Source organism: Suricata suricatta, chromosome 1 (assembly GCF_006229205.1).
Source record: "Suricata suricatta isolate VVHF042 chromosome 1, meerkat_22Aug2017_6uvM2_HiC, whole genome shotgun sequence".
Lineage (NCBI taxonomy): Eukaryota > Metazoa > Chordata > Mammalia > Carnivora > Herpestidae > Suricata > Suricata suricatta.
In genome coordinates, this window is record NC_043700.1 from 36,196,644 (window position 1) to 36,221,394 (window position 24,751).

The following is a 24,751-nucleotide window of genomic DNA, read 5'->3' on the forward strand; positions in this document are numbered from 1 at the left end:
GAGCTCCCCGCCCGAGCGGCCGCGAGCAGGCCGTCCACTCACCGCAGGGTCTGGACCGGACCTGCCCTGTCTCGCTGCCATCGTCCGGCGCCCGCGCTGAAATCCGAGCCCGGCTCCCTGCTCCCCCTCCCCCGTTATCTGCTCGGCGGCGCGGGGAGCGCCAGCAAGTTACGCGGCATCTGGCTAAAAATACAGGCTCCCTCCGCTCGGCTCGGGCTCGGGCTCGGGCTCGGGCGCCCGGACCCTACGCCCGCCTGCCCGCCCTCCAACCGGCCGGCCAGCCGCTAATGGGATCTCTTCATTTTCTCTCCATGATTATGTCAGGTGGGAAAGTTAATGCCAAGCGATCTCCGGAGAGAAGGCACCTGCTGCCAAGCCCAGCGGAGGGGGTGCGTGGAGGGTGCGGTTGGGGGTGCGGCCCGAGCTGCAGGTGCCGGCCGGCCGGGCGGGGAGCGAGCGTCCTGCCGCTGCAGAAGGGAGGCACATACGTCCAATGGAGGTGAGGAGCTCCAAGCTGCATGGCGCTCCCGCCCTGCCTCCTGCCGCCCCGACTGCCCTAGTGAACGGGCCCCGGAGCCTGCAAAGACAGCCAGGGTGAGCTCAGCACAGTCTATTTATGCCCCATAACCAATTTGCATGTTTTGAGCTCTTACATCGTGTCCTGAGATACCAGCTAATCACCCTATTCCAGATTCTGCCAGAGAGCCCTGATGCGAAATGAGGCTGAGAGGCAGGACACAGATCTGTAACTACTATCCTCATCCCTCAAGTCTGATGATAGTAATGAAACATCGGCTGCATGGGCTGGAGTAAGCTCCCAGTTTTCTGTTCCGGGACCATCCTCACCTTTTCCTGAGGTCATTTCAGGGGTAGATGTCAAAAGCATGTAGCGGGAGAGGGGTGGTGGCCAAGTCTTGGGGGTGACGCCAGATTGTTAAGAACAGGTCAGCAAAAACAATGCCAGGAAATTGCCCCCCCCCCCACCAGATTGCTTGTTCAGACCATGAATGTTTTATATCATGAGCCTGGTCTCATGTTCTCTTCAAATAACAGTCTAGACACAACACCAAATGCTTTTATTCCACCCCTCCTGCCTTGGCATAGGTATGGCTGAGCTGTGTGTGTGGGTTGGTGAGGAATTAACACACTGAGCACCTATTAGGTGATGGACATATTGCCTTACCTTAATTAATCCTCACAGCCGCCCCATGAGGTAGATGATGCTATTATGCTTGTAAAGAACTGAGCCCGGAGAGGGTCAGGACCATGATCACCACTAGTAAATGGAGGGTCCAGCTGACCCAAAGCCCTTCCATTGACAGCACTGGCAAGATTCCTAACAAAAGTGTACTCAGGGCCAGGAACAGATAATGGGCAGCATGATCCAGAAGGTTAGGAAAACCTCTGAGAGTGTTTCCCAAAGTAAAGTGCTCTTCAAAGCCATTCAGCAATTAAAGGAAAGTCCCAAATAAGGGGATAAATAAAGATCAAGAGAAAAGGTCTGTATGTTGTCCAAAAAGAGTGATCTGGAGTGTATAATGCAACCAACTCCTCCCCAGGATGTGAAAAAACCCTGGTATTTGGCATTTGAAGACTATAGCATCAGAACTTTCCAGGTCTGAGGCCCTGAACATCATTAGAGGATGAACTTTAGGACAGGCCACCTCTGAAAGGGGGCTGGAAAACACCTGCACTGCTGTACCGAAGGGCAAGGTGTCCGGATATGGGAAGTCACCCAGCCCTTCTCTCCCCAAGCGCACATTGTTAACATGCGGGTCCCGACAGGTCTCCTGCCCCGAGCCTCTTAAAACTGCCTCTCAGATTTGCTAAAGTCTTCTACATAGAGAGTGTCAATGAATAAATCATGGTTACTGGAACAGCCCTGATCATAGCCCAGTGGAATATCTCAAGGGATTCTAAAGCACCTCTCAACATTAATATTTAGAGAGAGAGAAAACGCCCTACTCAAGTGGAAGATAAAGAATACGAGCACTACTTTCAAACACTGATACAACTGACTCGTACCATGAAAGACAAACCACTTTTTTAGCAGCTCTATTAAGGTTTAACTGCTATACCATAAACATCATATTTAAAATATACAGTTTAGTAAGTTTTGGTATATGTATACCTCCATAAAACTATCACTACAGTCATGATAATGAAACTCCAGAATCACCTCCAAAAATTTCCTTCTCCATCCTGATCCCTCCCTCATGCCAGTAGGTCCACGTCCCTGCCAATACTTGGTATGGCCGGTCTTACTTCAGACGCCCATTTCACTGGGGCTTTCATTTGCATTTGTGTAACAGATAATGGTGTTAAACACCTTTTCAGAGGATTACTTGCCACACACGTATCTTCTTTGGTAACATACCTGTTCAAATCGTTTGCCCATTTTTAAGTCAGGTGGTTTGTTTTATTATTGAGTTTTGAGAGTTCTTTACATACAGAGTATCTGTTTATTTTTTTATTTCTGAGTGAGCACAAGCAGGGGAGGAGCAAAGAGAGAGGGAGACATGTAATTAGAAGCAGGCCCCAGGCTCTGAGCTGTCAGCACAGAGCCTGACAGGGGGTTCAAACCCACGAACTGTGAGATCATGACCTGAGGCTGAAGTCACACGCTTAACCAACTGAGCCAGCCTGGTGCTCCCAGAATATCTGTTTTAAAGGTGAGATAAACTAAGACCTTGCAAGTAAAATGAAATATTCAGTTACATAGCAAAACGTCTCCAGTCTAATTTTGGTACCCAGATCTTAAAGCTTCTAAGTCCAGTGTTCCTTGTTCCATTCAGTGCTATGGGTTTTATACAACCACAGAGAAAAAGGATGAGATTACAGAGGGCCAGAAGCTGAATACAACTCAAAGTACTGTGAGAGTAATGGGAAAGATGCTGATACTGTCAGAGGACCTGAGTACTCAGAACTGTCAAGAATTCTTAAAAAAATTTTGTTAATGTTTATTTAATTTTGAGAGAGAGAGAGCAGGGGAGGGGCAGAGAGGGGGAGAGACACAAATCGGAAGCAGGCTCTAGGCTCTGAGCTGTCAGCACAGAGCCCAGTACAGGGCTCGAACTCATGAACCACGAGATCATAACCTGAGCTGAAGTCAGACGCTCAATCGACTGAGCCAGTCAGGTGCCCTAGGATTGTCATGAATTCCTGATGTTACCCATGATCTCATTAAGGTTGAGACTTTACAACTTAAATATGCAAAGAAGCAAGGCCCAAGAGGAGAAGGAAACGATCTCAGACATGAAGGAGCTGACGTGACCAATACTAAGGAGAATAAGGGATTTGGCCCTTCAGATGTTAAGGCCTCCCTCTGGCAGCAGAACCCCAGCACAGGCCTAATGATATGGTGCCTCTCTCAGGCGTGGTAGCCCGGTCACCATGATGCCATTATAAGCTTCTCACAGGTAGAGGCAGCTTGGTTCAAAGGTTCCATATTCCCAATCCTTCCCTCTCACCTTCTCCATCTGCCCCCCTCTATGATTAGCACAGTGCTGGGCAGTGGTGCCCAATAAATGCCTGCTGACCGATGTCTGAAGATAGCATACCCACCGTCATAAGGAAAGAGTATGTCATGGGGTTAAAAACTGATGTAGAGAAGATTTACATTAGGCATAGACGGGAAGAACTTTCCAGCTGTCGGGGATATGATTTAACACAACTCATTATTCAGAAAGGGCTGAATCTTTGCTGGGTACCCTTCAGGATAGCAAAGACAGATAACTCACCATTGGATATGGCATATAGAAGCACAGAAGAAACGAAATGACTTGTCATGGTGTCTTTGAGCTCTAGGCATTCAGAAAGATAAGGGATTATTATGTTCCCCATGAGCTGACTGTCCCTTCACCCTCCATCATGACCACACCTTTGGACGACAAATAACCATCTTACTCCCTGCCAGTTGCTTTTTTTTTCTCCCTAAAGGCTGCACTTAAAAAAAAATTTTTTTAAATGTTTTTATTCATTTTTGAGAGACTGAGAGAGACAGGGCATGAGTGGGGGAGGGGCAGAGAGAAAGGGAGCCATAGAATCAGAAGCAAGAAGCAGGCTCCAGGTCCTGAGCTGTCAGCACAGAGACCAACGCGTGGCTCGAACCCATGAACTGTGAGGTCATGATCCAAGCTGAAGTCAGATGCTTAACTGACTGAGCCACCAGACGCCCCAAGGCTGTACTTTTTATTGCAGGTATTGATGCGTCAGGAGATCTGCAGGTGACAATCGCTGAAACCAAAGTAAAGCAACAGAAAGGAATGGATGGGCTAAAGAAAAAACCAGGTGTTCTCAGAAGGACACAGGACTACCTGTTCCATCTTACAGTTTCACAGCGTCTACAGGTTTTTTCCAATCCCACTAAATATTTTACCAACTGTCTCTGCAGTTCCTTCGGCAGACGAGCATAATGAGATGCTAGAGGCTTCGCCGTGGAGTCTGTCCTCTAGGCCACATCCAGCTATGTCAGGAGGAGACAGTGCGGGAGAAGAAAGAGAAGCAATTCATTGTATAACACAGAAAACCTCTGAGTGGAGTGGGAGCCCAGGACAGTCTACGAGGCCCCTGCCATGAATTCCTCCAAGAATCTAGCTCTTCCACAAACCGGGAGAACACATCTTATTGCTCAAAAGCCTGGAACAAAGGATCCCAGGTGCATGGGGTTCCCAGATGACTGTGCCTCCTCAGAATGTTTCGGGGGGACAGGAACAGGCAGCTTCAGCCAGTGGCCAGTCAGGACACAAGCTGGCTCCCATCTCAAGGAATGTGAGAGCTGACATTCAGGGCAGGCCCAGGATTCCAGAGAAAGGCCTCCAGCGCTGGGCCGCAGCCACTGCTCTTCCCCTGCAATTAATTCAAGGACAGATGTGCCCCTCCTGTTCCTCTGGTTTAATCCTCCTCCAGCTCAGACGTGGAAGTAACTTAGTAACAACGGCACCATTTGGTTCTCTGGGCAGCCTTCAAAGACTCAAAGTTAGTAGGCCCACTGCTCTGCAGTTGAACTGTGTAAATTTGGATAAGGGAACTAACTTTCCTGAGTATTGGTTTCTTCATCAACAAAATGAAAATAACTTGACTCACTTCTCCAGGTATTATGGAAATAATGGAGGGGCACCTGGGTGGCCCAGTTGGTTAAACGTCCGAGTCTTGATTTTCAGGTCAGGTCATGATCCCAGGGTCGTGGGATCGAGCCCCAGATCAGGCTCTGAGCTGAACGTGAAGATTCTCTCCCTCCCTGTCCCTCTGCCCCTCCCCTGCTTGCATGCTCTCTCTCTCTCAAAAAACAAAAAATAATAATAGTATAAGAAAATAATATAATAATGTAAATGCCTACCACACACAGCAGGTACTCAGTAAGTGACAACTGACACCCTTTTTTCCTCCTCTCCTCCCCTTCTTCTCAACTAAAGCTTCCGTCAAAGCTTAACCCTTCCCACCGCCCAGAGGTATGGGGTGTTGCTGATCCTGTTTCTATTCTGGAAAAATAGGGCCTCATTACAGCTTGTCCAAGGTCAAACATTCATGGCAGTGAACAGGACCCCAAGGGCCCCCAGCGCTCTGCCACAGCGATGGAGTTGGGCTTAGGATGCACCATTTCAATGCAGTGAAGAAACGAGCCTCAGGCGTGTGTACAGCGGAGCGCAGGGTCTGACAGCTCCCCTTGCGGCCTCCCTGCTGCTGGCTGCAGCACACGGCCTGCTCACAAGTACACTCTGCTCCGGACCATTCTTCTATCGGTCCGGCCCGCATCCACGCAGGGAGGTGCCCCAGCTTCCGGAGCCTCTGAGCACAGAGGATAAGAGTGGCTACCAGGAACTCCACCCTTTACTGAGAAAGGGAGGCTTTATCGCTGCTAGAGCCAGGCATCAACCACCCTGGGGACTTTGTAAACCATCAAGAGCATCGCTGCTGGGAAAATGTTATTCCTCATCTTGACACCACTGCACCCCCCTGCACTAGCCCCACCCCCTCTGCCCACTGATTAACTGCGAAGGAACTTTACAGAATACGGGCTGCAGCTGTTACACTGAGTGGACTGAGAAATCCGGTCTGACTCCCTTCAGATCTTGTACTTCCTTCTTAAGCTTCTCAATAGTGAGAGAAGAAAGGGAAAGGAGAAAAGACCGTCTTGGTTGTTTTGCTATTTAGTTCTGTGTGGAGGGCACCCAGTGGCCAGCTGGATGGCCCCAGGTGCCCCGCCTCCCTCGAGCAAGGGATCCCAAGTGTGGGGTCTATTTAGGGAGGTGATCAGAGCCGGGTATCAGGTCCCTTAGCACTGGCACTGATCTCTATCGTGTTCCTTTTAAGAGGGTTGGCAGGCCCGGAGTCTATTTTTAAACCCATGAGAAAGGTGCTACAGGGAATCCAGAGAGGGCCAGCATTAAACCCGAGATGGTTGCGAGGGAGGTGGGGGACAGCAAAGCTGACTCTAGGATTTTCTCTTCACATACACACAGGGGTTCCACTTATTCCTGGGGTCAGATAATGACTGTCCTTCCAAAGGGATCTTTTCAGTAATTGTAAGCCCACTCTGACATGACCTCGGTGGAATTGACTCCACACAGAGACCTCAACTTAGAAAATGGTTTTATGCTCTTGGTCCCTCTTTCAGTACTGAGATTTTTTGGGTATGTCCCCACTCCTGGTGTGAAAAATCAATGTATTTTTTAAGTATATTTGTCATCTCCCTCTCTGATATTCAAATCACGTTCTGAATTACCCCTTCCCACTCCCCCCCCCAGCCCCCACATGGCCAAGCTCAGAGCCAAGAGTTTGCCTATGGGAAGGGCCAACAAAACTTGACCTCCCCAGTGGTCTTTGTGCCCAGCACCCCAGAAATCCTGCCCCTGTGCTGGAGAAAAAGGAGAGAAGTGGACCCAGTGGCAAGTCTACGGGGATTATTTTCCCAATAGTGAGAGGCAAACAGACATCCAAACGTCACTGTTTCTCAGCCAATAACCAGATGAAGAGAGCAGAATGTTTTCTGTACAACAACAAATTTCAACTTCAGTATCCATTTCTGGTTTTGGATAAGAAATAGAGCCGGAATTCCTAAAGAACTCGATGCCTCGAGAATAAGCCAACGGCTTCTGCCTGCCGAGCAGTTCCAGAACCAGCCAGGGCTACCCAGGCATGGAAACAAGTATGAGATGAGGGGTCTCCTCATCTTTGTTTGTCCAAGCATCTCCGCACCCAGCACGGAAGCAGCACTAATACGTGTCTCTCGGTTGAACAGGATCACATTCCTCCAGTCGGTCAAGGGGAGCTCCAGCCAGGCTGGGTCAACACGACATACTTGAGTGTTAGCATGATACAGACCCCACACCCAGAGACACAAGAAATGTTAGCTGAACTAGAATCCAAAGAAATTCATTCAGTTCATATTTTAAGATGAGTCACATCCATGGAAAAGAAAATCAGATGTTCTGAGCTGGTTGGCCAAATTGTTCATTTCCCCAAATGCTGCTCTGACCCCCGTGGAAACAGTGTTGGAACCAGTCACTTCCTAGGTGGGGAAGAGCCCTGGCCTGTGCAGCAGGAAAGGATCCTGCACCCCGCTACGCAACTCCAGCCTTTCCCCCACAATCTCCGTTAGCATAAAACTACCACCCAGGCCAAACAAAGCAAGTCTGCTTCCTCACCCCCCAAAGTGGTCATGCCGATGGGCCTGAAACAGACCCCATCTCTCTATGTGGGTGAGGGGTGTTGACAGGTCATGGGGTGCATGAATATAATTCTAAAGGCGTCCACCTCATCAAGCATGCTGGCCAATGTCCCCGTTGCCATGTTTCACTTTTACCATCGTGTGAGGCCCAGAACCAACACTTCAGAACATATTTCCTGGCTGCTGACTGGGGAGCCCAGATTTGGGGCGGAAATTACACACATTTTGGGAACCATGTACGAGATGCACTGCCAGAATGGCCCAGTTTACTACACTCTGTCCAGAGCTCCCACACATTATGGAAACCTTCCTCTGCAGCCTCCTGGTTAGGAGAAGAAGACTAGTATATGCTGGAAAAACTGCAAAATCAAACCCACTTCACATCTGGACATGCTACCATGGGCTTGGCTATTGGCAGTGAGCCCCATGGCTCAGTTTCCAAAGGATGTCCAAGTGTCTGCTCAGAGAGCCCTACACGGCGGACCAGTAGATCCGCTGAGGCCTCTCCTTTATTTGAACAATTCTCCCTAAAGAGAGAAAGCCAGATGGGTAGCCCATCGCCAGCCTGACCTGTCTAAAGAATTCCAGGGGGGCCTGTGCTCCCCAAACTTTGCCTGGTCACTGGAGCAAGAATTCCCCAGCTTGGTGGAGGCAGTGTTGACTCCACTAGGAATTGGGGCCTGGGAAGATGGTGCCCTGTGACCCCTCTGCCCTGCCCTTGGGCCCATAATACTTCACTCTGGTGACAATGAGCTACAGAGAAAAGAGCAGGAAGGGGAAAGGATCTAAAAATAATAACAGCTCAGATTTAAGAGCCAGGTGCCGTTCGAAGTATTTTAGATGTCCGCACATCGAATCCTTGCAACCACCCTAGAAAGAAGCTGCCATCAGGATTCCCATCTCACAGAAGGCAAGGTACGGTGCAGCAGCATTTGGTAATTTCCCCCAAAGTTGCCCAAGAGCACTATGATGCTTTGGGCTGTGCATGAAGCAAAGGGAAGAGAAAACTCTGGTTTTTTGCTTGATTATATGAGCTAAGGTATTTTTAAGGTAGGTAAGAAAAGTGAAATTCAGTATTCCCCAGGAAGAATGGTTCAGTCTTGGAAATTTGAGTGCAACCAAGGGCCCCTTGGCCCTTGGAATCTTGGACATTCCCGCTAGTCAGAAGAGAGACCAGCCACCGATCAGAGGCATGTTCAATGCAGAAATGTTTATAGGACCCTAGGCCCTAAAGGGATTAATGAGAGGTGACTGAGCCAAGATTGCCTCTTCCCAGAGGGTTGGAGAAACGGAGAGTCTTGAAACAATCCCAGTCTACTCCCACTGAGTTCTCCAGAATTATAATAACTTCAGGAATATCCACTTCAGAACCAGCAGCTCGAGGAAGCAGGTGCTAAGCCTCGGCAGCTGGCCCTGGGGAGGGATAATGAGGTGGTGGAGTCCTTAGGGACCCTCTGCCATGGCACTGACTTCTTTCCCCTTCCTTAGGGCCCTGATGGTCAGGGGCAGACCCAAATGCTGACTGAAGAGGTTTCTTTTCTCTGCGTGGAGCCAAAACTCTTCAAAGCAATTAAGCCCAATTTAACCAGTACCTGGCCTGGCTACCATCCCCTGAATTTTGCCATTCCTCACAGCTCACAGCTGGACGACAGGCTCTTTCCTTCAGATCCTCTTAAGCCCCTTTCGCAACAGGGTACTTAGCAGTAGTCACTGAAGAACACCTTGGCATCTGCCTTCCACTTCCCAGGGCCTCTTTTCTCTTTACTACCAAGGCAACAGGATCAGGTGCCGCACATAATATTTCACACGGGGCTCATCATATTATTCTTAATAATTGAATAGAGACCATTATCTTTCTATTTAATCCTCTTGTGAATTCTGGCTGGCTTCTCTTTGAGATATATTTTCATACAGTATTTACATCACCCCTTGCATAATTACTGAAATAAAAGAGGAGAAAATAAGTTATAAATCACCAGCCACATCTGCATTTCTCTCTGTCTCGCTTATCTGCAGAAATCCCCACCTACAGTGGGTGAATCCCAAGGTATGTCGCTCATTTGGACATTTCTAATCTGTACAATGATGACGTGTGTCTAGATGGTCCCTTTTCTAAACCTTGCCTTCATATCTTTTTAAAGAAAATGTTACAGAAGCATTGATGTGCTTTCCATATCTAAAGGTTTATGACTTTATGAATATCCTACTTCTACTTTAAAATCAACCTGACTTCTACTTCTATAAACTGCTTTTCAGGATGACCTTTCTCACACCCCTGACCTTGAACTGCTAAATAAAGGTGCATTAAGTATTGGAGAAAGAATGAGAGAAATGGGCAGTGAACCAAGGATCACTAAAAAGCCCATTATCATTTTTGTAATGACTGAGCTGGTTCTTAGAGAGAGAGAGAGAGAGAGAGAGAGAGAGAGAGAGAGAGTGAGAGAGAGAGTTCCAGGATTTCTGAAATGAGATACAAAGATGCTGATCAATATTTCCAAAGGAAAATCATTGCCAATATCCATATCAGCCTTTGGTCCCTCAAATGCTTTTAGGGTGAGGGTAACAGAGATAAATTAGCAACAAAAGACTTGGTGGTGGTACTGACAGGTCTTCTCATTCATTTATTCTTCTATTCAGATATGAACTGTTGAATTGCTGTGTGCAATCCAAGAACCCAATGGAAGACATAAATAGCATATTTCATGGTTGCTACCCTAGGGAAGATGGCAAATTAGTAGAGATAAAGACATAGCTATGTGGAAAGGGGTAAAGACTCAGTACACGATGCCCCCATGGCACGGGTAAAGCCAAACAAGAGGTTCCAGCAAGAAGAGCCAGGAGTTCAAAGGAGGGGCTAATTAGGGTCAGAGGAGGCCACAGCACTCAGAGCAATCCTTTATCCAGCAGTGAGATGTGAACCAGCCTAAGGACAGCCGGTTTTTAGAAAGTCACGAGGCTCAATTTCAATTCGGAGTCGGTGCCCCAGGTGTTTGGTTGTTAAAGATAGAACACATGGGTCCAGAAACACTTGTAAATACAAATATATATGTAAGGCAACAAAACAGATGTGCCTACTCTAGGGAACTGTGTAAATATTATGTAAAAGAATAATTAATTCCAAATGGTAGTCCAGCTCTTAATGTGCTAAATGTCTCCTGTCGTGAGGTTGAAGGGAGTTGCCATCTCTCACAAAGGTTTTATGCAAACAGGAAAATTAGGTGATAGTTATTGGATTCATTCCTTTGTTTAAGAAATATCTAGGGGCACCTGGGTGGCTCAGTCAGTTAAGCATCTGACTTTGGCTCAGTTCATGATCTCATGGTTTGTGAGTTTGAGCCCTACGTTGGGTTCTGCACAGGTGGTGCAGAACTTACTTGGGATTCTTTCTTTCCCTCTCTCTCTGCCCTTTCCCCACTTGTGTTCACTTTTGCTCTCTCTCCCTCCCTCTCTAAATAAATAAACTTTAAAACGTTTTTTTAAAAAATATCTGTATTGGGGGGTGCCTGGGTGGCTCAGTCGGCTAAGCCTCCAACTTTGGCTCAGGTGAGATCTCACGTTCATGGGTTCGAGCCCCGCGTCAGGCTCTGTGCTGATAGCTCAGAGCCTGGAGCCTGCTTCCATGTCTGTGTCTCCTTCTCTCTCTGCCCCTCCCCCTCTCATGCTCTGTCTCTCTCTGTATCAAAAATAAATAAAACATTAAAAACATATATCTGTATTGGAGCATCTGGTTGGCTCAGTCAATAGAGCATGTGACTCTGATCTCAGGGATGTGAGTTCAAGCCACATATTTGGTGTAGAGCTTATTTAAAGAAACATATCTATCTGTATGCTTGTTAGATGCCAGACACTCTTTAGGATACAGCACTGAACAGAGAGACAAAAGTCCTGCCTTCAATGAGCTTGCATTCTAATAGGAGAGAGGTTAAGTGGATGGACAAGCAATGAGATTTTGATCCTACAAGGAAGTGATAAGGGCCACAAAGGACAATCACACAGGGAAACAGAGAGTGAGGTGGGATATAGTGTCAGACACAGGTGGCCTCTCTGTGGAGGTGACGCTGGAACAAAGAGCGGAATGCAGGCAGACATAGTGTGTGGTCTCTGGAAATGCAAAGGTTGTGATGTAATCAAGGAATATTCTAGTGCTGTACCCCAGCTCTCTGCTACCACCGAGGCATGCCTCTTGCTGGGTCTGGAGTGCCTTGTTCCACACCAACAGCTTCTATGGATCTTTTGATACCCATGGGACAAGAAATTAGAAGCACTCACTGGTAGAGGAACCAAAAGAAAGAGAGAGACAGTAACAGGAAACAAATGGGGGGTGCTTACTATGTCGTAAGCATTGTTCTAAGCATCTTACAAGTGCTAACTCATTTAATCCTCACAGCCACTTTAGAAGGTACGTGCTCTAACTGTCCTTATTTTATGAGTGAGAAACAGAGGCACCAAGAGATTAACAAACTCGCCCAAGGTCACACAGCATGTAAGTGGTAGAGTCAGGATTTGAACTCAGCAATTTGGAGCCAAACCTGTTCTTGCAAGCCTTCAGCTCTAGTGGACAACGAGACTGTGGAAGGATAGAAAAGCCCAGGAACTCAGAGCCATAAATAAACGAGATGTCAGTTCTGGCTGGGAGAGAGAGGAGAGAATGCCAGGGAAGGTCTCTGTTCACTAATGGCAGCGTGGTGCATTCCACAGTGGTGCTCTGCCCAGGCCACTTACCCTAATTATTATTTAGCATTTGCTAAGTGCCTACCCTGTGCCGAGGCCAATCAGGGAAGCTGAAGTCACAGACAGCTGAAACGGACCCCGGGGGCCTCTCCGGGGACACCCTGGAATACAGCTGGCTAATCAGACTAGATAGGAGGCCCAAGTTCACCTCCTCTCGATTTTTAACCAGTAACTTTCAATTATTTCCTCTTGGACTCTGACTGAATTCATAAGTAGCATTAACATTTTTCAAATGCCTGTAGGAGTTTGTTGAGTTAACCTGAGTGACTCATTATTACAGCATTCAGCTATTCCCCTCTCCTCCTGGAGGATGAGACATCCTCCTACACCCCACCCAGGGGGGAGCAGAAAGGAGCAGACTCTTCTCTTCGCTAGATTCTTACCACTCAGTGGGTCGATGCTTATGGGGCGCATAGGGTAATAATGGTTTTCCAGGAGCCCAAAGCCTGGGTGGCTCCAGAACTTGCCAGGTCATTCTGAGGGAGCCCGTGTGTGTGTGTGTGTGTGTGTGTGTGTGTGTGTGTGTGTGTGCGTGTGCACGTGCACATACGTGGACAGTCCCTGTGAAGGCAGCTTCAGACAATGAGACAAACAGTGGATCCAAGGGCATTAGACTCTAGGGCTGGCAGTTGGGGAGGAGAGAGGATGGTGAGGAGGGCAGGGGACTGTTGGACACTGTTTTTTTCTGCAGGACGGTGTATTCTGTTTTTTAAAAATATTTATTTTTCAGAGAGAGAAAGCAAGAGTGAGTGGGGGAGGAACAGAGAGAGAGGGACAGAGGATCCCAAGCAGGCTCTGCGTTGACAGCAGAGAGCCTGATTTGGGGCTGAAACTCACAAACTTTGAGATCATGACCAGAGCAGAAGTCAGACACTTGACCAACTGAGCCCCCCACAAACCCCAGAAGGTACATTCTAGTCTACCGGACGGAGTCCTTAAAGAGAGTGCAGGCAGTTGGGGGAGGGGAGAGAATATGCCACACACAAAGTGTCCAGAGTGTCCAGAGACATTTAACTTGCAATCATGCCTCGCTAAGAAACCGGTGATGTCCCTAACCAGAAAGCCTAATGAGAAAGGTCTCTGCCCTCTGCTTCTTGTGGAAAGTCTCCCTCTTTGGGAAAAAAAAAGCCACCACTTTGGGTCTGAACTGGAGGCTCTCTTTGGAAGGCTTGAGAGAGGAGGTGAAACCCAGTCAGATGTTTTGTCAGTGACGAGGAGGGGGGGGTTCATCTGTGGCCTTGCACTTCACCACGAAATCTCGGCCACCTCAACCTTCCCTGCCCTCAGCAGTTTTCCTAGACACTCAGCAAGCTTTGCACCGTCCGCAGACCCTGCCCCGTGGCACTCGTTGTGCAATCCAAAGGGCTCTTTTCAGGGGAATCCCACAGGTACCACCCCCAGACAGCAGCTGTGCAAGGTGCCTTCTGCTCAGTGCCACATCCCAGGGGTCACAGGCGTGGAGGGCTCAGCGGGACCCACCTTCCCTGGCATTCCGAGCCCTGGGTGCTCAGGCACTGATCTCACCACCCTTCCTGCCTCTCTGTCCACTTCTGATTTCTCTCCTCACACACTGCTTTTGTCTTCTGCAAAAGAAGAAGCATGCATTCCCAAACCCAACAGAAACTGAACTCTGAGCTGCAAGCTCAGAAAGGCACCGATTTCAGGGCCTGGGAACAACCCTTCATCTCCCGGAAGGATGCGAGTCAGAGGTAGGACCACAGACCAGTCCTCTGTCTTCTAGTCCAACATGTTCGGAAGCTCATCCGTGGGGTCGGCTTGGGTGGCCTCTTCTCCCTGCCCCTCCTGGGACAGGACCCAGACAGCAAGAGCCAATGCAGGAAGGAGAACGGAGGGCCAGGGGAGGGTGGAAGGTCTCCAAAGCCATGGGGCAGATGTCAACTTCAGGTCTGACCTCAGAGCCCGGGGTTAGGGAGGTGAGAACGAGTGTCGGGGGGTGAAGGAGCTAATTCAGTAGGGGCTGAGGGACCCATGGCTGTTTGCAACTCCCTCCCCTGAAGCAGGCGGCTGGGGCTTGGTGGCTGGCCCCATCTAAATTAAGGTCAAGGGCAGAGCAGTCAAAACAGCCCTTGGCCAAACTGGGAATGAAGCTAGTGAACCCAAGGATTTAAATCACTGGGATTTTAAGCGGCTAGGTACAAAACAGGAGCTTAGTCACTACTTGCTGAGACCTTGGTTTAGGGAGACTGGGCCATTCATATGACTACCTCCCACATCCTTCTCCCCACCCCTCCCCCAGCACCAGCCTGAGGATGCAGGAGGCCCTCAGCTAGGGGGCTTGCCTGTCATGCCCTCTTCTTTCCGATGTTTTGTCCCCCAGCACACTCCAGCTCTGGCACTGTGTACCCCTGCTATGGGACCGCCCAAAGGAAGAAGGAATATTTCCACAGACAGCCGTTAAATCAAACATGCAAACTTGCAAAGCCAAGACGTAGGGCCAAAAAGGGGTTGGGTGTTGTTGTAGGGAAGCTCATCTGTGCCGGCGGAAGATGTGCCCGCTGTGTTTTGGGTAAATTTTTCCAACTGGGAGAAGAAAGGCTGCTCCCCTTCAGGCTTCCTCCGCCAATCTCTAGCTGTTTGCCGCCAACCACTGAGTGATTGCAAGCAAGGCGCCCAACATCCCGTTCGCCAGCTTCCACCTCCACAAAATGAGATCTTGTTTCCAATGGGGACATCATTCTGAGTGAGCCGGTTCAGTATCCTGTAGGCCCGTCTCTAAATATTTGTAAGGCCCTGCCGCTCCCCCAATATTCCCTAACACCTATGAGGACCATCTCAGGTGGTCTTGGATTCTTGGTGAGTCAAAAAATAAACCTTTTATTTGAATCAAACTACAGTACACTGCATATATTAATTTTTATCCCATATTGCACATTTAGAGTTAGGGCATCTCTAATCACCTATGCAACACTAAGTAAATAGGATGCAAATCTAGGTCCCAAATTAGATGAAAGAATTCCATCCTATTCAGCCCATACAATTTCAAGTATTTCATTGCCTTGATCATTAGACACCAGCTGATCAGAAAGTCCCAAGCTTTCTAACTGTTGTGTATACTAAACAGCATAGGCATTCCCAAAATATCCACACCAGAAAAAGCTCCTTTGCTCATCCGAAATCCATTTCGCCTGATTCAATGATTTTCTCATTTCCACAGAGAGCTATTAAACCAACCATGCAGATTACCGAGGCCCCACAGACCCAGGAGGAGAAAGAAACTCGACAACATTTAAGTAAATCAACCTTCAGCAAAATAACTGGGCAACGAAGTGAATACAACACATGCAGTTCACCAAACCCCATTTCCTCTTTGTGCCGTTTATCTTGCAATCACATCATTCAAGGCTGTCCTTTCCAAGGACATTGAACCCCTATTCCTGGTCCACACCACTGTCCTTCCTTGGAAAATTCTGACAGGCCTCTGGTCACTTTCCTCCCCGGAGAGTCCCAATTATTGGTAAGTCCTTCCTCACGGAAGATTGGAATCTGCTTCCCTGTGGCTCTACCCCACCTTTCACCTGGCAATGACCTTGCAGCCACCATGGGGTGAGTCCTCCCTCTTACCAGTGGTACCCTGGTGACAATTAGGGACTTTCTTCCAGTCTCTTTGTTCTTTTCCATTCCTGTTCCTTCAAGGCTTCCCCCAGACACCGTTCATTCCAGACTCCCTTCCTTGGTGATTTCCTGCTTATATAATGTGCTCCAATTACCAAGGTCTCTCCTAAAATGACAATCTGAACACCACCCTCTCGGTGTAGCCTGATTCTACATTTCCCAAAGTGTGTTCCCAGGACCACCAGCCCTGTGCAATGTCACCCACCCCACCCCGAAAGGTGCCCTGGGCAAGGAAATATGGGAAACACGAATTCTAACGTTAGAGTCTCAAAACAAGGGAGTGTGTAAGAACTCTGAACAGACTTGGCGAAAACCTGATCAGCTAATGTGTCCCACTGTATCTGACCCTAAAATTCCTTATTTCCCTGCACAGCACGTCGGGACAGGCTGGGTTTTCTCACTCTGGCCACCCTCCAGCTAGCTCAGCCCTCCAGACTTCCTCACAGTTTTTCTGCCCCACTCTTTTTAACCCTGTGAAGAACTTCAGTGCAATAGCTAATTGTATTTCATGAATTCCTTCTTAAAGCAAAATACCTTTTGGGGATATAATTAACCAGTTCCATAATTTTCCTGTTTTGTATATCTGAATTTTGGTGTGTGACATTTTCACCTCTTCGGTAAGACCCACTTCTTTTTTTTTTTTTTTTTTTTTCGGGGGAGGGTGGCAGAAAGAGAGGTGAGAGGATCCAAAGCAGTCTCTGCACTGTCAGCATGGAGCCGACGTGGGGCTTGAACTCACGAACCTGCAAGATCATGACCTGAGCTGAAATCAAGAGCCAGACGCTCGACTGACTGAGCCACCCAGGTGCCCCCCAAACCCAATGGTTTTCATTTTCATTTTGCAAATTAAATATCTTGGGATGCATCTGTTTTGGGGTCCAGATGCTTGCACACTTACTGAGGCGGTTCCACTTTGTTTTTTAAGGTACAAGGGAGAGCCTGTGAACGGTGGGTCCAATGAGGCTTTGTTGAAGGGATGGGCGGAAGGAGATGGGCAGAGTGGTATGATGATATGAAGGATGTACAAGGCGGGTCTGCCATGGTCCTGCCACAGAGCCAAACCCACCCCCCAGTGAAACATCTGGGAGTACACTCCCGGGAGTCCCACATGAGATGCCATCACGAGGTCAGCGAGGAGAGAGGCCAGTCCCACCTTTCATCCTGCGTCTCCTTACAGGAGAACAGAATAAGGGATGGGTTAAGGAGTCAGGATCTGAGGGCCAGCTTTCTTGGCTTCATATCCCAGTTCCAACACTCCTAGCTACATAGCCCTGAGCAAACTAAATCTCTCCATGCCTCTGTTTCCTGACCTGTAACGTGCAGCGATTCATAGGGGCCCCCACAGCAATTAAATGAGTGAATGCCTGTGTGGGTTTTAGAACAGGGCCTGGCACTGCGCTCGGGAGGCTCTTATTTTCCTTTCCTCAGCTTGCTCTCTCCCCATCAATCCACAGCTTTCCGTTTTAACAAACGGGCACCTGAGGCCGGAACTTCACTACTGGAAGACTCTGCACCCCCCTGCCAGGTTCCCTCCCATCCACTTTACAAGCTGCTGCAAGAGCCCGCTTCCTGAACTGAAGCCAGGACCCCGCAGCTCAGAACACTTCCTTCCTCCCCACTGTTCTCCAGGTTCTTTGAACACCCTGGCAGGCCCTTCTTTATCTACTTTCCAGCTAACTTTGCAGCCTGATCTCATACCTGTCTTCTTTCCCTACCCAGGTTAACATGAAAACGCACCGACCGCTTGGGGTCTTTCCCCACGGTGGCCTCTCCCTCTGGGGCGCCCTTCCAAGTTCCCCCCTCTTCCTCCATTTCCACTGTCTGTATCACATCTGTCCCTCACTTGAAGGCACTGTGTTCATGGACCTCCCCTCGGTTGCCTCTGCTTGCAATATTCTCTCCTAGAATGTCCAAGCATTGTATTCCTTCTGGTAGATTCCTTTCTTCTTTGAGATCACAGTGGTTTGTGTCCTCCTTACCGGCTAACAGGGCTTTAAGGACCATGGCCATCCCAGGTGCTCAGCAATTACTTAGAGAATGCTCTGGGCCCTGACTGAAGGAGTGAGAGCAAGTCACGACGGGGATAAGGAAATGGGGAACCTTTCAGAGGAAGGCCTCTGAGTGTGAAAGGCATGCCAGAGGGGTCTTCAAGCAGCCCAGCGATGTCCCTAATCCAGGGCGCATTTTTATCATTATGCAAACAAAATTAGATGCAAATAAAGACCCTTCATCAAGAAATTAAAGCTGCAGCATGCACTTTTTTTTTCACCATGCACTTCTTGCTCCAAAACATCCCATCTATTCAAAGGCTAGAAATAAAATTACTAACAGCCATGCTGCAGACGAATGGAGTTAGGAGAGAGGACTGGGTACAGCTGGTGTAACCGGGAGCACCTATTTAAATATCACATCGTGCCTGAGACATTTAGAACAATGCTCACTCAGCACCTGACACCAAACTCCTTGTGGTCGCCAATGTTAAGTGCTATTACCTGCATTTTTCAGGTAGAGAAACAAGGGCATTCACAAGTGATTTTTCAGAACCCCAAAGGAAGACAATTTAGAGGAGACTGAAAATCCAGATCTAACCAGTCAGTGCATCACTCCAGCTGCAAATGTGTTTTAACTGAATCTGAGAAAAACTGCAATTCTAATAAAAAGCTGTTTCTATAAGGGATTTCATAAGGAGAAGAATAAAGGTAGGGCTGGGGCAATCATTTAACCAATCATTCAAAGCAACAAATTTGCCACATTTTCACATTTCAACACACACACACACACACACACACACACACACACACACACACAAGTCAGAGTTCAATAGTCATTCTTTTTTCTTTTTTAACTCCACAGTATTTATTTAGTGCCAGAGACATCCCGAAGTAGAGACGGACCAACTACTAGATGAGGGTCACAACCTTAAGGGGTGCCAAAGATAGAGGGAACTGACACCTGCAGAGGACAGTGCGCCTTCTCTGGCCCAAAGGATGGGTGGTGTTTGGATTGGCACAGAGAGATAGGGATGGAGGGGCAGGCGTGGCCTGGGGGCACACGGTCCTGGTTTGTTGTTGATTCGATTAAAAGCTTGGAGAAGTTGGGTTGGAAAACTGCAATCCAACAGGGGACACCGACTGGAAAGTCACACTCATTAGGCCAAGAAAAAAACCAACAACGCCTTTGTTTCAGTGTGCTGTGCTCATACAGGTCAGGTCTGAATGTAGACTCTGCCACTGCTTGGCTCTCTGACCTGAACTTAACCCCCTAGAGCCTGAGAGTGGTAGCTAGGAGAGACAGGGAACTTTCTTTTCCTTCCTTCCTTCCTTCCTTCCTTCCTTCCTTCCTTCCTTCCTTCCTTCTTTCTTTCCTTATTTATTTATTTATTTAAAAAGAGAGAGAGAGAGAGAGAAAACACATGCATGCAAGCAGGGGAGGGGCAGAGAGAGGAGGAGAGAGAATCCCAAGCAGGCTCTGCACTGACACAGGGCTCAAACTCACAAAGCATGAGATCATGGCCTGAGCCAAAATCAAGAGTTGGATGCTTAATCGACTGAGCCACCCAGACGCCCCAGGAACTTTCTAATATGTGATATTATATTACCTTCTGAGGGATAGCCAGCAAAATCAACGCATAATGCAGAACACTAGTTAGCCTCCGAAGTCTTGAGAGGTTAGGTATCCCTCAAATGCATAACTCTTAGAACGTGGCTTATCTGATTACAGCTCAGTTGAAAAAGAGAGAGAGAAGGTAAACAATACTGGCCCAGAAATGGCTACAATAACACTCCCACTAACACACCTGCCCTCACCCAAACTGGTGCCCTGGCAGAGGCTGCTAATGTGTCACACTCTTGCCCATCAGCCTACAAGCGGCTTCAGAATCTTTCTGAACACGGCATTTCAGGCAGCTGCTTCCAATCAGATTGGCGTCAACGCAGGAGACGAGACTCATTTTCTATTCCAATGTTGTTTAATGAGCGATTTATAACAAACGTGATGCTCTCGGCTGTGGGGCATGAATGGCTCATCAGGCCTTAACACAGTCTTGATGACCTATTCTTTAAGATTATCCCCCCCACACCCCCAGCCAATTTCTCTGATTGGTGCTTACCAGAACACTGTTATAACTGACATGCCGGGTAGAATTTCTTAATGGGATGGAGTTCGCTGACCAGAGAACACAAGGAAGAACACAGGAACAGTGGCGGACCAGAGACGGCATACCTCCGGCTGTGAAGCTGGCAGGCTGGCCTCAACACCAGATTCCTGTGACTCGGACTGGCATTAAGTCAGTTCCCAAACATGCTGCTCTGATGGTGCCTCAAAGACAAGTAACCCAGCCTTTAAGCTGAGGACCAGATAGATCCCAGACCACAGGGGCACCCATATGAGCAGCCTGTTGACGCCCCTAAGACAACAACCTTATTTCTTCTCCTGACTGCAAGGAGACTCCGTTTTCTCATCTATAGCATGGGTGGTAACTCCTATGTGGCTTCTGTGAGCATTAAATAAGCTGAGGGGTGTAAACAAAATAGCAGGGTGATCGGTACACAGAAGCTACTCCATAATGTGAATCGTCTGCCACTCCCCTCAATGAGGATGTTATCAATTCTCGACTGGAGGTTGGCAGTATTTTCTTAATTGGTTTCCACTCCCTGCCACTCCAATGACTGCTCTTCCTGAACCCTGCCACAGGGAGTGTTCTGATCATGACACTTTGCTGCTCAAAACCTTTTGTCAGCTCTCCAATATCTGCAGAATAAAGTCTAAAGTCTCAGGCGGATGTTTAGAAACTCAGTCTAGCCCCTGCCCACCTTTCACCCTCTTCTCCCACCGCCCACCTGTCCCTGAACACCTGGACCATGCCCCTTTCCCATATACACGTGGCACCTCCACACCTTCCATACTTTTGACCTTGCTTTCTCTGCAACCAGCATCCTCCCAAACCCTGCTTTGTGAAATGCTACCGATTCTTCAAGCCATTCAAAGTCCTCTCCCTCTATGAAGTTGCCCTGACAAACTCCCTTGCTCAACTAACAGAATTAATTCTTCCCCGATCCAGCCTCCCCTAATGAGCACTTACCCAGTCGTGACGGTGATTTATTCTTGTTTCCTACTCAGTAAACTCTGTTGACCTGAACTGAAGCTATGTCGAAGGTAGGAATGTAGTTTCTAAATTTCCAAAGTTCTTAGTATGTTGCATTAGGGTTGATAACTGGTCCCCCTCCCCCATCCCCGGACCAGCTAGAAAGTGGCAGAACAGGGATTCAAACCTGGGGGGTCTGGCTGAAGAGCCCACCGGCCTTCAGCACCGCTTGGGTGAGTCCACCTGCACTTCGAAGTTTGGTAACTGGGAATGCTGATTAGAGGGGGAGAGACACATCTAATAATGACTTCAGGGTGACCAGTCCTTGAGGTGAGGAAGATGTGTACCTGTCAGCAGCCACCTACAGAGAGTTAGGGGACAGACAGAAGCTGGGAACCCAGCTGTGGGGCTTGGACCAGTATATTCACTGCTCAGCCTCTGTTTTTTCATCGGGAAAGTGACAATAATAATACCCACCTTGCAGGGTGATTTCAATATCACATTAAGGGGCACCTGGGTGGCTCAGTTGGTTGAGTGTCTGACTTTTGATTTTGGCTCAGGTCGTGATCTCATGGTTCCCGGGATCGAGCCCCATGTTGAGCCCTTATGCTGCCAGCATGGAGCCTGCTTTTGATTCTCTCTCTCCCTATGTCTCTCTGCCCCTGCTCCACTCACTAGCGGGCACATGCCCTCTCTCTCTCTCTCTCTCTCTCTCTCTCTCTCAAAAAAATAAATAATTGTAAAAATATATATGTAGATCACATTAAGACAAAGTATGTAAAGAAAGTGCTTACTTGATATATTGAAAAATGATATTATTCTGATAGCGAATAGGGACAGGTCTCAGGGCCTCTCCCCAAACCTTAATGTGATGCAACTATACCATAAAGAAAAAACTCCCTAAAAGAAAACTCATGAATCTGTGTTTCTTGAGCAATAAATCTTATAGGAATCAACTTAAAGGAAGGAGCCAGTCACCTGAAAGAACTAGTGAGATCCAGATCAAACTGGTCTGTAGCAGATGGACCCTGATGCCACCAGGGTTACCCTCAACTTACCTTTCCCTCATTTAAATGCTAAAACTCAAGGGGTGGAGATTTCACATGCTAATAAGACATGCAATGTATGGAAAATGTGATCTCTAAAGTACACCTGTGCCAAGCAAGAGAAACCTCACCTCTACTTAAACATCACCCTTTCCCCACCTAAGTTTCTTTAAGAAACTCTCTCTGACCTTGCCTCGGGGAGCCAGCCCGAGGACACTTTGTGTGGCCTCCCTTATGCACAGACCCCCATAAAACCTTGCCTGGAATGCCCCTTTGGCCTCTTGTCAATTCTATGGCATAGAGAGTCTGAGGGCCAGGTTTTGGCATCAATTCCACACAGTGTTTGAAAAGTCGAGCAAAAGGGCAGAGTTTTATCAGCCCTGGCACGGGAGCCAAGAAGCCCGGCCAGCTCCCAGGCTGACCCCATTGCCACCTGCATGGCGCGGGCACAAGAAGGGTATTCACATCTGGCAATCCATCGGCCCCTTCGGCCCGACAGCACTCATTGACTCACATGCTCCACATTGTGACAGGCAGCTTGCCTAGGATCCAGATCTTGCAACAGACAGACATCTAGGAAGGAATCTCAGGCCCAGTCACTGTCTGAGGCAAAAGAATGAGCATTTCTGCCCTTTGTGCCCACTCTTCCAGCACCTCACCCCTCTCCAGGCCCCTATTCCATGAACCTGCCCTTAATCCCACTCCTTGCAGTTGCCTAAATCCTCAACTAATCCCATGAAGATAAGAATTATTCCCTTGCATCTGTACCATTCAAGATCCTATTACAAAGGCTTAAGTGTATGCAATTAATAGAAGAAGTGTAGAGATCAAAGCCCCTTTAAGAACCTAATGAAGAATCTCTAATGTTGGAACTTCAGGCTTCACTGCAGACCTGGGGTGACAGTGTTGGAAGTCAGGGACTCTGCTGGTACCTTCAAATCACACCACCAGACAGAAACGTTGCCTGCCCAGAGGTGGGACTTGCAGATGACACTCCCCTAGCCCTTCCCTACCCTTGGAGAAAAGCAAAACCACAGGTGCATGACCCCATTCTTCCCCACCCTCCTGGAAGGAGAGGTTGCCAGACTGGGCAAGAGAGTGGGGCCTGGGGAGGCTTTTCTGAGGAGCTGAAATCCGATCCATTGTCTGCAAATCATCATCACCCTGGATCAATGGCTGGGCCATCAGAGAACAGGATTGGACCAAAGCCAGCTTCTTTTCAGCTTTTACTTGCACTAGCTTCCCGAAGGAAATTGAAACCCCACGCTCTCTCTTACGAAATAATGCTTCACAATCCACTCCTGGAAAGGGCAGGGCGGTTTTCTGACCAACATCATCCTGGGGAGAGCCCGGCCAGCTCCCCTCCCCCACCCCACACCCCACTCCCTGCCTCCTCCACATCCTAGTGACAACTGGTGCTGCAGCTCCCTCGGGAGAGGGCTCTGGTTCCAGCCCCAGGCCAGAAAGCAGGGCCGTTTACTTGTTTGTTTGTACTAATCTGTCCTTAAGCAAGTCCTCCCTTCTAGCAATCTCGGCTTTCTCATTCCCTGACCACCTTCCACTCCAAGTTCATTTCAGCAGCTGGTTGGCCAGGCCCATTAGCTGTGGGACCGCTTCCGCCCTTAACGCGCCTTCCTTCCTGTGCCATGACAGTCAGTTCGGAGATAAATCAGCCTCTACTCAGAAAGCAAGCCGCAGAGGGATGGTGTGGTCAAGGGTGAGCGGGAGGCAGGGGAGAAAACAATTCTGTTTCTCACTAGATCTCTAATTGGTTGTCACTGCCTGTCAGAAAATGATGACAAACTCCGAATGCGGCCTGAGCAGATTCACACGGGCCCCCGTCCACACTGGGCAAATCCGAGATAGTGGGACGCTCGGCCAGCCGGGGCATTAGGCTGTGGCTGCCGACTTCTCGTAGGGCCGATTGGAGATTTATTTTCCAAATAAATGACCCAACATATTCCTAACAGTTGATGCTCATGGTTTGGACAAGTTCAGCCCCATGTTCAAGGCTGTGGCTGATGCCAGGGAAAACAGGAGACGTGACTCAAACATGAGTCAGCTGGGGCTGCTGCTCTCCCCTGGCACCCCCACTTGTAGGGGATGACAGGTATGTAAATAAGTGTAAAGAGAGAGAAAATGAGAAGGGCCTTAAGGGAGAAAGTGCAAGGAGAGTTCTGAGGAAGGAGAAGCGATCTTGTGAATTTCTTTAAAATCCTAAGAACAGGGTATCTTAAAGGTCAACCTAGAAACCACTAGGGCAGTGATTTTGGATTACAGGTTTGTGACCACACTAGTGGGTAGGACTCGGCCAACATTTAAAGAGTGCCTACTACTTGCCAGGTGCTGTGCAACTTTCCAAGGCTGCCATAGCGTGAACAAGACAGATGCAAGGTCCCTCGGGTGGCGCTTAGAAATATCATGTAAAAATGTCCATGTGCAGCCTGTTTGGTGTGCCTGAAGCAACTCTCATGGAGTCAGAGGCAGGAAGCAGGGTGGCAAAGACCGGCAGGCCAGGCTGGAGGGGTCTTGTGAAGGAAACTGGATTCTATCCTAAAGACCATGAAAATTTAAAGCAAGGTAGTGATG

At 48.5% G+C, this 24,751-nt stretch overlaps 1 protein-coding gene across 11 annotated transcripts in view; it reads right to left on the reverse strand.

Annotated features, from left to right (window-relative positions):
• The window catches only part of ANK1 (ankyrin 1), a 213,958-nt gene that overhangs the window by 102,067 nt on the left and 87,140 nt on the right, over positions 1-24,751 (reverse strand). Inside the window, exon 1 of one of the 11 annotated variants that reach the window (XM_029936392.1) lies at positions 43-147. The exons of the other annotated variants lie outside the window; for them this stretch is intronic. Within the exon in view, the coding sequence (XP_029792252.1) occupies positions 43-81 (39 nt within the window). The 5' untranslated portion in view covers positions 82-147. Of the gene's footprint in view, positions 1-42; positions 148-24,751 lie in introns of those variants that run through there. 11 annotated transcript variants of the gene reach the window in all.